General features: G+C 35.2%; 3 protein-coding genes across 3 annotated transcripts; 2 read left to right on the top strand and 1 right to left on the bottom strand.

The window, feature by feature from the left end:
• The first annotated feature begins 5,569 nt into the window (after window positions 1-5,569).
• LOC140863291 (ethylene-response factor C3-like) lies at window positions 5,570-6,502 on the top strand. Its single transcript, XM_073266612.1, has one exon. The coding sequence runs from the start codon at window positions 5,690-5,692 to the stop codon at window positions 6,383-6,385; it is 696 nt and encodes a 231-aa protein (XP_073122713.1). The 5' UTR covers window positions 5,570-5,689; the 3' UTR covers window positions 6,386-6,502.
• Window positions 6,503-7,254: 752 nt separating this feature from the next.
• On the top strand, window positions 7,255-11,890 carry LOC140866065 (protein CHLOROPLAST J-LIKE DOMAIN 1, chloroplastic). Its single transcript, XM_073270934.1, has 10 exons — window positions 7,255-7,470; window positions 7,564-7,663; window positions 7,849-7,953; window positions 8,071-8,148; window positions 9,380-9,435; window positions 9,814-9,871; window positions 10,025-10,150; window positions 10,292-10,387; window positions 11,259-11,330; window positions 11,676-11,890. The coding sequence occupies exons 1-10, from the start codon at window positions 7,361-7,363 to the stop codon at window positions 11,736-11,738; spliced, it is 864 nt and encodes a 287-aa protein (XP_073127035.1). The 5' UTR covers window positions 7,255-7,360; the 3' UTR covers window positions 11,739-11,890.
• Window positions 11,891-13,015: 1,125 nt separating this feature from the next.
• Window positions 13,016-15,583, bottom strand: LOC140865424 (pentatricopeptide repeat-containing protein At1g26900, mitochondrial). Its single transcript, XM_073270068.1, has one exon. The coding sequence runs from the start codon at window positions 15,285-15,287 to the stop codon at window positions 13,506-13,508; it is 1,782 nt and encodes a 593-aa protein (XP_073126169.1). The 5' UTR covers window positions 15,288-15,583; the 3' UTR covers window positions 13,016-13,505.
• Window positions 15,584-15,768: the final 185 nt, after the last annotated feature.

Genomic DNA, 15,768 nt, shown 5'->3' with positions numbered 1-15,768 from the left:
TTCATTTCTGGTGCACAACTCACGCAGGTTCAGGGTTTTGAGGAAGAAGACTTCGTTCTCCTTCCTCAGGCCACTACTTTGGGTCAGGTTTAAAGGGTTTGAACCCTATAGATGTTGGATAGGATTAGGAAGTGGTTTCACAGTCATTGGTGGTCGGATCATGGAGAACGATCGAAAGTCCCGGCGTTGCTCAGGTATGCACGTGAGTCGAGGATAGGCCGACTTGCAGAGGTTCGTTCTCCTTTGTTAGGACATAGTTTTTTTTTTCTGATTTTTAGCTTGTTGGAAACGTCTTTGAGTGTACTACGTTTGGACGGTGGTTTCACGGCCAACGGTTGCCGGAGCAGGCGGCATGAATGAATCTCGTGGAACTGCTCAAGCTGCTGGCCGAGAAAGGGGTAGGGGGAGGAGTTTCGGGCTGGGCTGCTTCTTTTCGGGCTGGGCCGGGCTGGGGCGGTCCGGGTCGGGTCTGGAGATTTATGGGTCGGGTCAGTAGGGTCCGGGTCCGGGTTCGGGCTAGGTGGGCCGGGCTCGGGTATTTTAATTTCTTAGCAATTAATGAGCTTATTGTTTTTTTTGGCCAAGTAATTAATTAGAAAATTATTTGGGCTTTCAAATAATTTTATTTGGACCTTAAATAATTTATTTAAGTTAGCACAATGATTTTTTTTATGGGCTTGGGAGCCCATGGGAATTTTTGGGCCAGTCGGTTGATTTTTGGGTCAGTCTAGAGTTTTATTGGGTTTAATTAAGTTAATGAACTTAAATATTTTATTTAGGCTCAGTTAAGTTTAATTAAGTTATTTATGCTAAAATATGATTTTTGTGCTTAGCTTAAGTTAATGGGCTTAAATGTTTTTATTTAGGCCCATTTATGATTAATGACATTTAATTAAGAATTTATTTCTATTGGGCTTTTATTTAAGTTTAATGGGCTTAGAGTGAGTGATCAGCAGTCTGGACCAACCCATGAAAATTACTAAGTCCGAAATATATATTTAATTTATTTTATGCATGAAAGTATTTTAAGTATAAGACTATTTATTATAAAAATCAATTAAATATATATTACGGACATATTTTCAGTGCATGCATTCATGAAAATTTACCTGTTATGATTATAATCAAGTGTTGAGCAGCAAAATATTTTTTATGATGTGAATTGATGTAGTGTTACATAAGGGTGGTTATCCACCATATGATTTATGAGGTAGTTTACTACTATAGGAGGTGATTTATCACTGCCACGTACGTTGGTTCAGGAGACTGATCAGTCGGCACAGTTAAGGTCACACTTACGGATAGGACCATAGACTGTTTCAAAATAATGCCATGCTCAACTATGTTATGTATGACGAAGAAAATATTATGATTATGTTTAAGATTATGATTCAACAATTATGTTATAAAAATGTTTCCATGCATGTTCATGTATCATGTATATGTATTAGTATGATTATGTGATGCATTATTTTAAACCTTGATATTCAAGTTTAGACATGTTGAGTCCTTAGGCTCACTACGCTTATATAGTACAGGTGAGACAGATGATTTTTATGTAGCTCCTACCGGTGGTGAGGATGTATGAGCTCACGGATCAGTGGCCCCGTGACCGTTGCTGTTTTTAGATGATGTTTTAAGATACATTTATTTTGATGATGTTGAGTCTTTAAACAAATTGCATTTTTCTATTTATTATTTCCGCATATGAGAGTTTCAAACATGTATTACTTACTATTTTTGTTTCATGCATGAAACATTTTTAAGTTGCTAGTTGTTTATTATTATTTGAGGTATTTTATTTAATAAGATATATTTTTCTTGCATGTTTATACTTATATGTATGGGCATATATGTATAGTATTATTTTTAGTATTTTAAAATAAATAAATAAATAAAAATTTCTGCATTTAGTAGTAGTAGGTGTTTCAGAGCTTCTATGCTCCACCGGGTGTTCTTCACCCGGTGGATCTTGGCCCTTCATGGGGCTTGGAGCCCACAAAAATGTGTGGGCCCCATGTCCCATGAAGGGCAGATGCTGCACCGGGTGAAGAACACGCGGTGTAGCATAGAAGCTGCCTAATTAAACAAACACGCACGAAAACAAAACTATTGGATATTTTTGTTCGTTTCATATTGCTGTTGTTAAGTTTGATTCAAAAATCAAACCCCATTTAAATAAAAACACACAGAATCATGTATATAATCATCCTCAATATTTTGTGTTGGAAATGTTGAATGAATTGTGTAAATGGGCTTGAAAGACTTATTTGAATTGTGTTGGAATAGTTTGAATTTGATGAAATAAATTGGAGGAAAAAATTGTTTTGGTTTGTCCCACATTGAAACATGTTCAATGTATTGTTCACCTTATATAATCTAACTTTGGATTATGGGATTGGGCCCTTAGGGCACTGGATATTTTGTAAAGGGGCAAGACGCTAATAAATGCAACAAACACACACGCGCGGCCGGCGCAGCGATGCGAGGTTTTATAATCAATTATTCTTTTTGAATAAAATTTGGTTAAAAAAAATTAAATAAATAAAATTTATTATTTTTAGTGCGCTCGATCGGTGGATTTTTACCGACCGAGCGCAGCCCTCACCTTGCGAGATAGTGGGCTTCAGAAAAGTTGGGCGCTCGGTCCGCCAAATTTTACTTACCGAGCGCACCTTTATTTTTCCGAGGCAGAATGTTTTGCCAAGGTAGGGCGCTCGGTCGGTCAAAAATAACCGACCGAGCGCGCCTTCTGCAGACTGAAAAGTCACGACTTTTTTCTGTGATTTTTCTGTCATGGGTTGCATCCTTACGCCTTCAAATGTGTTGTTTCGTGTATAAAACTATATATACGGTGGTTATAACACAGAAAAGATATACAGAAACATCTGATAACGTATACATCAGATTTCTGAAAAATCTCTCCCTCACTTTCTAAAAAAAAAAGTTGAAACGTATTTTCGTTCGCTGAAGTTCGTGATATTTGTAGTGCTGCTATATCACGATAGTTAGTCGTTGTATCTTAGGGACGATTGCCGCCAACGTTGAGCACTGTTAACGGGCAATTTCGTCTTGCGGATAGAGAGTTTCTCTCGCCTCGACTTTGTTCATCTTTGTTGCTGCTGTTATTGCTGTTGACGTACAAATTTTCAGGATTCGGAGTACACCCTCATTATATTTTGTGGATTACAAGTGGTTAGTAAGTTGCGGATTTCAAATTTTTTATTCAAATGTATCTTTCTTGTTTAGAAAATTAAATATGTTCATAGTCTTTAAATATGATATGTTTATATAGTAATATTTTATGTTAATGAGAAGAATTTTAAATTCCTCCAATGATATCATATTATTTATGCGTAAAAATTAAAATATGAGCTTAGAATTTGATGAATTTGATAAATTGTTTCGCCGTAAACCATTTAGTTAATTGAAGTTATGGATTTCAAAATCTAATTATGTTTTAACTTCTACTGTTATCGCAATTGGTCTGCCATGGTCAACGGACACACGTGCACTAGCTTTTCTTTACATATTTTGTTTTCACACACACATATATAATTTATAAAAGACTAATAATTTTGCTAACTTTATTGATATTGCTTTTAAGACCACTTTATTTTTCACGTTTGGGGCAAACAAGATAAATCAAACCCTTCAATCATCAAATCCAGACTATTTATTTAATTATTTTTTCCCCTGTTTGGTGCTTTTGACCACTAAGTAAATCTTTGAACTTCTCATGACTTTCAAAAACTTCTGGAATTTGTTGACCATAATACTTACAAAATAGTACCATATATTTGTTCATTAAAATAAAAGTTTCATACATGCATCTTGATATAGCCGAACCCCTAACATGTTTTAAAATTTTCGATAAGTATAGGAAATTTTTTTTTGATATTAGATATTTGTCTCTTTATGATTTCACTCTTCTATATTATCAAATTTCGGTTTTGATTCGCTATTTTATTGTTTTTGTCAATTTTAGTTCTCTTTCGATGTGACGTTGATGTGTCACTAATACAACGGTGACATAAACTAGTGTGTGTTAAAATCTGAAAACATATATGATCAAAATTACCAAGTTACAAAATTATCATATCAGAACAACGATTTTCCCGAAATTATAGTTATCAATGGTTTTTGACCTCATCGATTGCAGTGTGAAATGTGAATCTCCTAATACAATTTCTAGTTTATCTCATTAGATATGAATGTAAATGACACGTCTTTTTAAAAAATTAATTCAAATGTCCATCACTTTAAGAGTGAGAGCGTCCACATATTTGCAAATTGCAACAACACGATGTTTAACATGACTATAAAGTTGGCAAAAAAAAAAAAAACATGACTATAAAATGATGCTATCGAAATTAGGGATATGATTAGTCCGATCAAAGCTCGACTCAAGGTTAAGTAACATTAGCTCGAGCACCAACTTCATATTTTATTTGAAAATTTAAGATAGAATGACAACACATAATACTTTTGACCATGCACAAGTAATTATCAAAATGGTCAAACTTCCCCACAAGTTCAAACCATGCACAAGTAATTATCAAAATGGTCAAACTTCTCCACAAGTTCAAATAGCTAGTAACATTACTAATGTATGTACATGGACATGTGAGGCCAAGCAGCCAATTAATTCATCATCACAATACTAAAGTTCCCCACTATATCAATCCATTTCACAATATATATATACTATATATAAAGCGTGATACACTTGTACTAATCGATTTGGTCCATCAAGATAACATCAAAATCAAATTACATATCCACCCTTAAAAATACTCATCGATTTTTAATGATAAATGACAAAATAGTCGGTCAAAATTACAATCCCTGTATTATCTGATAATATCCATTATAATTTTCAATTTAAAAGAACCGCTTATCAAAATAGTCAATATCGAAATTGCACATGTACCACAGGTGCATCGATAGCCAGTGATAATTAAAAGTTTGAAACCCCACGTGCGCGCACACATTGGCATACACACATATATACATATTATTAAATAGAATTAGGATTTTTTTTTTTTTTGAAATAAAAATAGAATTAGGATTTAGATTTTACTATTGTAGTTTAAACCAATTTTAAATTAGAAATATTAAATTTTCAAATTAATTGCAATATTATCGATGTGAATGGTAACAATATATATCAGATAATTCGACAACCGATTTAAATAATCGAACTAAAATATAATATTGATGGGCCTACTTTTGGATTGGTGCCTGTGAAATCAATCATGGCCAATTGGCCACTTCACAAATCACCCTTCTTTCCAAGTGGACTGTGGACCAAATAGTAGCACAAACCACACCCCACCTCAACCCAAACCCCTTGCTGACGTCACCACATGCCGCCACGGTCAAACTATGCTTTGACCCACGTGCAACCAATTATATATTTAATAATGACGAAGATATAAATTTTGTAGACCATTATTACAAGAACGTAACTTTTGTCCTAGCTAGTACCACTGCATTCCCCGCTCCCTATATATACTTGTCTGAAATTCCAGAAACTAGAATTCTCACGTAACCAAATTAGACCAACTGAAATCAAATCAAAACCAAGACTTCAAACACCCCTAGTACTCCAAATCTGTATCTAATCAAGCCAGCTATAGCCTATATATCTATCTATATACACAAGACAAACTTTTCATATTCATTCATGGATTCTTCCTATCTACATTACCCATTCTCTCATTTCGTACCCGATTCGTCTTCGTATTCGTATTCATCATATGGTGCACCTCATAATTCTCTTGAATCCCAGTTCCTTCCTTTCAATGAGAACGACTCCGAAGATATGGTTCTGTACGGAGTTTTATCCGATGGTCACGATCAGGTCGACCCGTACCACTCGAGTAGTAGTAGTAGTACGGGACAATTTGTCGAGGAGTCCGTCAAAGAACCGATGTATCGAGGTGTTAGGATGAGGCCGTGGGGGAAGTACGCGGCGGAGATAAGGGACTCCTCTAGGAACAGCGTGAGAGTATGGATAGGGACGTTCGACACCGCGGAGGAAGCGGCGCTGGCATACGATCAGGCGGCGTTCGCTTTGCGTGGCAATGCGGCGGTGCTCAATTTCCCGGCGGAGGTGGTGTATGAATCTCTTAGAGAAATGGGGTGGTGCACTTTCGAGGCCGGGAGCTCGCCGGTGTTGGCATTGAAGAAGAGATACTCCATGCAAAGAAAAGTTAATAGTAAGAAACAAAAGACATACCAAAGTGGTGAAGTTAGTGTTAAAGAGAATATGTTGGTTTTGGAGGATTTGGGGTCGGAGTATTTGGAAGAATTGCTTGGTTTGTCTGAGAATTCGGGGACCACTCAATCTTGTCTGAATCAGCAGAATTTTTATTTTTAGAACGATATTAAAATATAAACAAATTAAGAAAATATGTTTATTTCAATGTTAATTATAATCACCATTTCTTGGGAGAAATAGTTTTATGAAGGGTAATTTGCATTCACAAGTATTATAATATAGTTATATTTTATGTATTTATTTAGTTTAATTTAAGACTTGTATCTTTTATAATTTTTGTGGAGATAAATATATGAAATTGCACGTAATTAGTCAATATTTGATTTTCTGTCTCCACCTAAGAAATGGATATAAATATAATAATTATTTTAATAAAAAAGGTGCTCAACTAAGAAATGGATACAATCATTTTTCAAAAAACATATTGGAGATGGAATAATCACACTTTTTTTCTAGGTAGAAATTAATAAATACATAAGTTCAACATGATATATTCTATCAAAAAAATATCGGTCCTAAAATTCAAACCTGTGATAATTTAACTACGAATTCAATTATTTCACCAATTCAAACAACACGAACAAATCATATTATTGTTTTTTTTGTTTCTAGTGTTGTGTCTTTTGAAAAACATATTATTTCTAGAGTGGATGACCAGAAAATTTATTTAGTATAGAAACTAACTTAAACGTAAACCAAAGAAAATGAAATTTATGTCTTAAAAAAAACGAAACTGGAATTTATAGATATAAAAATTATTTAACGATTAGAATAAATTTAGATTAAATAGAGCTAAAACAAATGACATAATCGTGTCCAAAAGCAAATTGATACTAATGATATGTCAATGTTTTTAAACTTCGTTATCTTATCCCATTTAAATATTTTAACAATTTATTTATAAATTGTCATAAATCATAAATTCACAAAATATATAACATCATGAACTACTGAAATAAATTTAACCAAATAATCGAAATTCGGGAAAAAAAATCCACCATAAAACCTGAACCCTAATCCCCAATCTACTAAAGTCGACCACATTTCCTACAAGCACCAAAATTCCTCGAATTCATGGCTTTACCAGGGATCCAAATCCCCAACACTTCGCAATTGCTTCCTAGGAGATGCTTCCTCAAAGGCGGTTTACCTCCATTAGGTCAATTTCCCACTTCATTTCTCAGGTACAGCATTTGTAGTGCCATGAGAATTCACTTTACCTTAGTTTAGTTTTTCCACTCCGTTTGAATTGAGGATATCGGTGTTATTGTCTTCAGGATTTCAAGGATTTACCCAGTGAGCAGCAAAGGAGTGGTGTGTGCTGCATTCTCAGCCGCCGGTAGTTCCGGCGCAAACAGTGATTTTAATCCATACGAGGTGATTTAGTATGCACATTTACCTATTTGTTTGCTACATTTGTGTTATCTAGGGGTGGCCCAGTCACTTGGATTTACAGATATTTTAATTGCCAACTTCGAAAATGTTTTTCTCTAGGTTGCTCCGGGCTCCCAGTATGTCCAACCGCTGTATAATTGCTTGACTAATTTGTGTTTTGCATCCAGGTTATAGGTGTGAATCCCCTCGAGGGATTTGATATGGTAAAGGCAGCTTATACAAAAAAGCTAAAGGATGCTAACAGGAGAGGTGACGAAGCCACAGCCACCCGAGTAGGTTAATTATAAATCTATTTTACCGTTATAATTTTTGTTAAATGTATTCAGAAGATGTTTGTATGTTCTAAACTTTAAATTCCCACAAATTTACTCATAAATTGTCTGTTTCAGTTAGAAAAGGCCTATGACGCAATAATGATGTCGCAGCTGACGAAAAGGAAGAAGGGTGAGACAATCGGTACGTTTAAGGTATGGATTTTGGTATGCTTCTCAATTTTTTAATATTGAGATCAGTAGCCTCATGAATTACTGGTTACGGATTTGCCTCCTTAACATAACTTAAGGAAGAAGGTTAATCATGCAATGTCATATGTAAACAAGTTAATTCCAAGTACTCTTTTATCTGTAAGGCTGCATTTGCATATATTAGTTTGATTTGACTGGAGAGATTTGTGAGATTGATCATGAAATCATAATGGATTTACTTTATGGATTTGAAATAATTTGATTTCAAAAACTTAAACTTCAAATGTTTCTTGAGGGAATATATATCAGAGAAGTCATTTCGTAAAGTTCTCCGTCTAAGAAATTGTCACTCCTCAATCCTACAAGAAAGAAAACCTCAAACACAAGCAAAAGGCATTAGCAGGACAGTTAATCTCATGGAAGGACCATATGCTAGTCTTATGTGGATCCACCAAAATTTTCCCTGGAAATTGTGTTTGGTGGTTAGAAGGTGCAAACTTTGTGTTCTGGCAATTTAGAGCAATATAAGTTTAGGGTTTAATAAAGAAATAGTTCATGTGTACACTTTCTCAGGAAAAAAACAACTTAATTAGGAATCTTAAGACCAGAGACGGACCATAGTGGTGGGCTAGCCTTGGCTCTAGCCCAGGCTAGCCCACCATGCTTATTGGGTTATATATATAACCCAATAAGTTAACTTGCAAAAATTATACCCAAATTTATGAAAATATTATATATAAGTTAACTTTAAAACATATTTTAAAAATAAATAATAACAAATTTATTTCATCAAACCTTTAAATAAATGTTTGTTAAAGAAATCCAAATATTAAAATACAATATAATACTATTTTTTAAGCATAAATAATCAAATTTAGTTTTTTTTGGGTTATTAAAAGTGTTAGTGGCCTTCAAGAAATCAGGAAAATAAATTAAGAGCCTGATAACACAATATATATAGGATAGTCCCTTAATTTTTTATCGATAAATTTTTTAATATAAAACTTAGCCCCCCTCGACCCAAATTTCTAGTTTCGTCCCTGCTTAAGACGCTTGGTGCCAAATATGATTGTCTATCAGCAAGTAGATCTTGTGGTCGATAAGAATTCATTTCTTGTACACCATTGTAGTTTGCAACCAAATGATTCTTTGTTAATATTTGATTCCTTCGATCTAATATTTGCTTTTTATTTTTATTGTTTTTTTTTTAATTTTGTTTTTTAACAAATTTCAGGTTTCAAAGGATATAAAGTATGCTGATAAGCAGCCAATTGTCTCATGGGGCCCAAGGTATGTCTTTATCAAGCAATGCCAACATGTATTTTGGATATTAATCCTATTGCAAGTTAGTCAACTGCTTGTTGTCTTTAACCTTCATACCTCATTCTTTAATTTAGAAAAATGAACAAAACTTTTAGCTTGACTAGCTAGTAACTGTTATTAGATCATTCTTACTCTAGATTATATATCATTATTTGGTTTTGTAAACTCTTTCCATGGATCTGTGTGATAGATATTCTGGTGATTGGAAATAGTGTTGTTAGCTTTCAAGTTTTGATTCATAGTTCTATTTTACCTTTCCATCCATTTCTCATTTCCTCATGCAGCTTAGAAACAGTTTTTATTGCCATAACGTGACTATCTTCTATTCTTTCATCAATATTTCAGGTTTTCCAAATCTGAGGTTAAAGATATGCGAATTAACATGGCAATATCAGCTGTATTCGTAAGTAGGAATTTAGCAGTGGTTTACCTTTTTTGTTGGGTTCCGTTTTGTTTCCCATGCTGGAATTTAGGAGGTAGAGTGGGACAGATTGACTATTATTTGGCATTTCACTGGGTCACTGACTGATCACTACATATTCTCCTTATTTTGCAGACAGCTTGGATATTTATCAAGCGTAGCGCAGAGTATAAACCTTTGCAATTTATAGCCTTTGTGTTTGTCTATCGAATTTTTGAGAAGTTAAAAGCATTTGAACCCCCCTCATCTCCCACTTTTACGGTAAAGTTGTGAGACAAAATTGTTGAATGCTTTTACACGTGTGGTTGATTTGTCCCTAAAAAGGCTTATTTTCTCGTTTTAGGGAAAGATCGACGTAGAATAATTTTCAACGTGACGCTTATAATTTATCTTTATATGCAGGAAGAAGGTGAGGATGAAGGAAGAATGCTGCGAATGGGAAAAAGGCTACTCCGATCTCTGGCCCTGGTTTTTGGTACCGTAGCTTTTGCTTCTTTGGTAAGCTTAGCAATTATTTTTTTTTTACCTGAAGCTTGTATTGACACCATGTGCATGTGAGATGCCTGAATTTAAAATATTGGATCTATTTATGAGTTCATGGTCAGATGAAACGTATAATCTTATTTGTAATGAGGTCACATTTCTGATTTGTATTGATCTTTCCGCTGTTCTATGTGTTCAAAAGGTTAGTTGGTGAAAAATTAAGTTTCATTAATATATACTAACATCTTGCTAGATAACATTGCATTTGGCATGAGCGGACAACCTCCACACCCTTCCTTATCCGACAAGATTGAAATGAAAATAAAAATGTATCAAGATTGACAATGGCATCGTGGCGAGTTCTTTGTCATCGCTTTTAAATTGGCTATAACTTGAAAAGGATACACTCAGTTGCCATGAACAACTATAATAGCCATGCAGTGTCCTTTTGTTCTCTACTTATCAAATCTTTTTTATCGGTAGCAAGTTCCCCCATGGGACCTGACCTTTTCCATTGAAGGTAGTAATACATCGAGTCATTTTAGGTGTTTCTGATAATATTTCAGGTTTCTCTTTTTGCTTCCTTATTCCACATACTAGTGACAGATGCCCATTATCTGATCTGTGACAAATTTTCTATATTCAGTTTAAAAGTTGGCATGACTTATCTAAGCAGGATTTGCAGTATTTGATTCATTAATTATTATTTTTACGATAAACTATTTCTCAAATGATCACCAGTTTCCTGAATCATTATGGTTCGTTCATCCTTGCGTAAATCAGATATGCTCAATGATTTACAAAATCCAGTTATTTAGGTTAAAGTTGTATTCTGCCTATTTGGCTCGTTTGAATAATTGACAGTTTCGCTGATGTTGAATTGCAGGGGTATACTGGTATTCTGAATGTAGTTGAATACTCATTTGGCCATATACCAGTTTTCTTGTACAACAACCAGGTAATAACCATGTCACTCACCACACTTTCTTTGGATTAGATATTTGAAAATGGCCAAATCAGAGATGCATTTGAAAGAATGTTCTGTACACACCAACTGGATGTTCGTCGTGCCTGATAGTCATAGAATGGGGCACGTGGGGAAAATTTATTAAATTCTGCCTCTATGAGGCACGTGGGGAAAATTTAATAAGTTCTGCCAAGTGTGACACGAAATGTGATAAACCGAGTGAATGATTTGTTGTTCATTTAGATGGCCTAAACTTAGCATTTGCGCAAAATGACATGCATCATAACATTTAAAAAATTCAGCAAATTAATTGCGATTTAACTCTGTTCGTCTCAGGAACTGCTCGTAACTGCCTCAACAGCGCTCATGCTCTACGTTCTAGCCTCGTTCTATCGGTGATAATGTTTCTATTGGGAGTTTAAACAGGGTAGATCATACAACAAAAAAAAGGCTAGATTAGAATGTGGTGATAGATGCAATATTTACCTTTTTATTATCTTGCATGTTGCTTTTAATTTTAATGGGTAATGAAATTGTGATTTTAAAGTTTATCATGCATATACATGTTAGCAAAGGTTGTAAAAAAAGTGCTAGGCGGTAGGTGGGCAGGCGGTTGGCCGCCTAACGTCCCCAGGTGCCTAAGCTCCCGCTTGGACAACGTCTAGATGATTTTTTTTAAAATAATTTATATATATATATATATATATATATATATATATATATATATATATATAGAGTTTTGCTATCCTGCCCACCCATCGTGCCCACATAATGTGCCCACCATGAGGTGACACTCAACTATTGGACGCACAATTCATCACATCCAATAGTTGAGTGTCACCTCATGGTGGGCACATTAGGTGGGCACGGTGAGTGGGCAAGATAGCAAAATTGTATATATATATATATATATATATATATTTATATATATTTAATATTTTATAATATCCAAAATTAGTCAAAATATTCATAAATTTGCAAAAAAAATTCGTAAGTTTTTTCCAACCATGTTTATTAACGTACATAAGTTCTTTATGTATATATTTTATTTTAATAAAATTTGCATAAATTTGTTCAACCATGTTGACATGTTAAAAAAAACTAATAAAATTATTATTATTTTTAAAAAAAGTAGTTCGAATTGCTTAAGATCAGCCATTTGCCACTCGTTTAGGTGGGTTTTGAGCTGTTTATTGATTTTTCCAATGAAATTTAGAGGTATCGAGTTTCTAAAATTGCATCGGTCGATTACCACTGTGGAAACACTAATCTCTCGTAGGAGCGCACTGATTGGTGTCAAGAGAACGCTGATATTACTATTTTTCGCCTGTGCGTTTTATTTTTGTAATGTAATGCTGTAGCATGATTACAATTGTAGCAGGCCCCGTCCATTGAAACAAACACTCATTCTTTTTGCTGTGGCCTAGAAATAACTAAATTGCTCGTTTCTAAAAAAAAATTCTTGAGATTTTCTCCCATGTGTATTCAGTGGCTGATATTCGAATATTGTGTTTTAACAAAATGTTTGTGCATACGCAATTTCATTCTCCAATACGTCATATGTCTTGGGAAAATTAATGATGTTCAGATTACGATAATGATGAAAAGGGTGATACTAAAATTGAATTGGATCAGGCAAAACTGAATATGAACTGCATTTGAAACAGTAATGGAGAAAAAGCATTGCATCAATCATATTTTGTTCCAATTTCCAGATAAAAAACAATACCGCTGGAGAAGATTAAATACCTTCGAACAAAAACATGAGCAATTCCCAGAAGTTTAACTCTGCTTGTACCTCAGATATCCTAACGTGCTCACTCGACCGAGGCTTGATAGGTTTTGGTTCATTTCATGTTTTTTGACTCTTGCTCTCCCCATATCTTGGCCTTGATTTGACGTTCTCTCATGGGCATCAACCCACACGCAATCAGATGGTATGTGGAAAGGGTCGACTTCATCAAGAAGCTACGGCACTCGTTATCACTCGACGGTCACGGCTTCCCCACATCAAAATATTTTCTTCGATCACTTGGGGATCTCCTTGCTCTGAACACGTCTAAATATACCACAATCCAAATATACCACAAATATATTAGAAGTTTCAGACACAAAATGTTGTAGTATGCTAGTGAACTGGTTGCCTTGTGTCACCAAAAATTCTGGCTAGTAGTTACTCAACTCAACAGTACTAAGTCCAGCTTCCTTCTTTCCAGATTGCTTAGATTTCACCTTTTTCACCATCTGATCATCTCTCCCCCACTCATATCCATTCGGTGGTATCATCCCCGCCACGACATAGGTACTGCTGACACTAAGCAAGTCAGCAGGATGTTCATTACAAATTTTGTCCAATTCTCGCTTCACACGCCCCACCAAATCAACTTTCCCATACACTCTACACGCCCCAAGCAATGCACGCCAAGCAGTGGAGTCCTTCTCTAATGTCAACTCCTTCATCAGATCATACGCTTCTTCCAGCAATCCAGCACGTCCCAAAAGATCGATTAGACACCCGTAATGTTCAGTCTTCGGCTTCAGGCCATACCTCGTGACCATTATTCTAAAACAGCTTATCCCCTCCATTACCAGTCCTCCATGACTACAAGAACTCAGTACGGCCAAGAACGTTACCTCATTGGGCACACACTGTTCCTCCATTCGGTGAAATAACAGATTTGCTCGTTTTGCTTGGCCATGAACCCCCAAACCCAAAATCATGGCAGTCCAAGTTTTTACATCTTTGTTCTCCATCTTGTCAAAAACATTGGTTGCCTTCTCGAGCAATCCAGTTTTCGCATACATGTCGACCAGGGCAGTGCCAAGTACCACATCTAATTCCAACCGTAGCTCTTTCACATAATCATGTATATATTGACCAAGAGCAAGGGCCCCGGATGCAGAGCAAGCAGAAAGCAAACTTACCAGAGTAGAGGAATTAGGTTTCAACCTGCTCTGCTCCATTGAACGAATCAATTCCAACGCCTCTTCTAAAAGGCCAGTAGTCACGTAACCATCGATTAAAGAATTCCATAAAACAACATCATTTTTGACATTGGTTTCATCGAAGATCTGGCTAGCTGAATCAATGAATCCTTGTTTCCCGTACATAGAAATCAAAGAAGTGGCCACGTTTAAATCCAACAAAAACCCAAGTTTTAAGCAGAACATGTGTATGCACTTTGCTAAGGAAACATTTCTTGTTTCACTAATAGCTGATAAAACGCCAAGAATTGTAGTCACACTAACACTAAAACCATTCCTATACAATTTCATAAACAAATCAATAATCACATCAAATTTAGACGCACAAAGATAGCCACCCATTAAAATGTTCCACGACACCAAATCCCTTCTGTCACCCAATTCAACAAACAGCCGATGGGCATCTTCGATCCCCCCACAAACACAATAAAAATGTAAAAGCGAGTTCTTCACATTGACAAACAAATCGAACCCAGATTTCAGAGCAATGGAATGAACCCCAATCCCAGTCCAACCCGCCACCAAACAAGCACAACATTTCAAAACGGAAACATACGTGAACTGATCAAACAAGAAATCTGGACTCTGACACTGAACCCTCATGCGGTTGAATAAAACAATACCCAATTTCGGTTCGTCGCTGATTGAATACCCTCTAAGCATTACATTAAACATATAAATGTTTGGACTTTTTACATTCTCGAAAATAGAGTCTGCGTAGCTGATGTCTTGCAATGAAGAGTGTGCAAGAAGCTTGCTCAATGGAAATGGAACGTGGTCGAGACCAGCTTTGATCATTGAAACGTGAATCTGAGCAGTTTGAGAAGTTTTCTTGCATGATTGTAACAGGAAAATGAGCTTTTGCTGGTTATGGTCTGAAGAAATTGTGGTATAATATTGGCGATTCGTGGACCAAACCTTGAATTTTTTAGACAACTGCGTGTTTATATATCTTATACTCATGAGCCGGAAGAGCAACTATCAGCAGGGATTTTGCTTTAAATTTGGCTTCCATGCAGTTGAAACTTAAAGGTCAAGCCCACAAAACACACTGAATAAATAATTTGTTGGGTTTTGTATTTCTGCTGTCAGATTGAAAATCCTGGTTACAAAGCTAATTGCATCAATAACTTGTCTAAAAAAAATCAAAAATGCTTCCTAAAAATTCTCAAACACTAACTAAGACTGTATCAGAGATGTAAACTTGCCAAGATACGCCTAGTAATTAATTTTATTTTTTTTTTTATCATTCATCTTTAGAAAACCAATTTTGGGAGATTTTATGAATAAGTGTGCAATTTGTTCGATTGAAAAAATGATGATGTATTAGCTTATTAATATCTTTAAAAAGTTTTATGTTTTTTAGAAATTTCACAATAAGATTGGTGCAATTAATTAACCCTACGTTAGGCGACCCCCAAGTTTCCCTTTACAACAAGTGTTG

The sequence above is a fragment of the Henckelia pumila genome, chromosome 4 (genome assembly GCF_033568475.1).
Source record: "Henckelia pumila isolate YLH828 chromosome 4, ASM3356847v2, whole genome shotgun sequence".
NCBI classification, from domain to species: domain Eukaryota; kingdom Viridiplantae; phylum Streptophyta; class Magnoliopsida; order Lamiales; family Gesneriaceae; genus Henckelia; species Henckelia pumila.
Note: the sequence above shows the minus strand (reverse complement) of the source record. Positions and strands in the feature narration are given on the sequence as shown.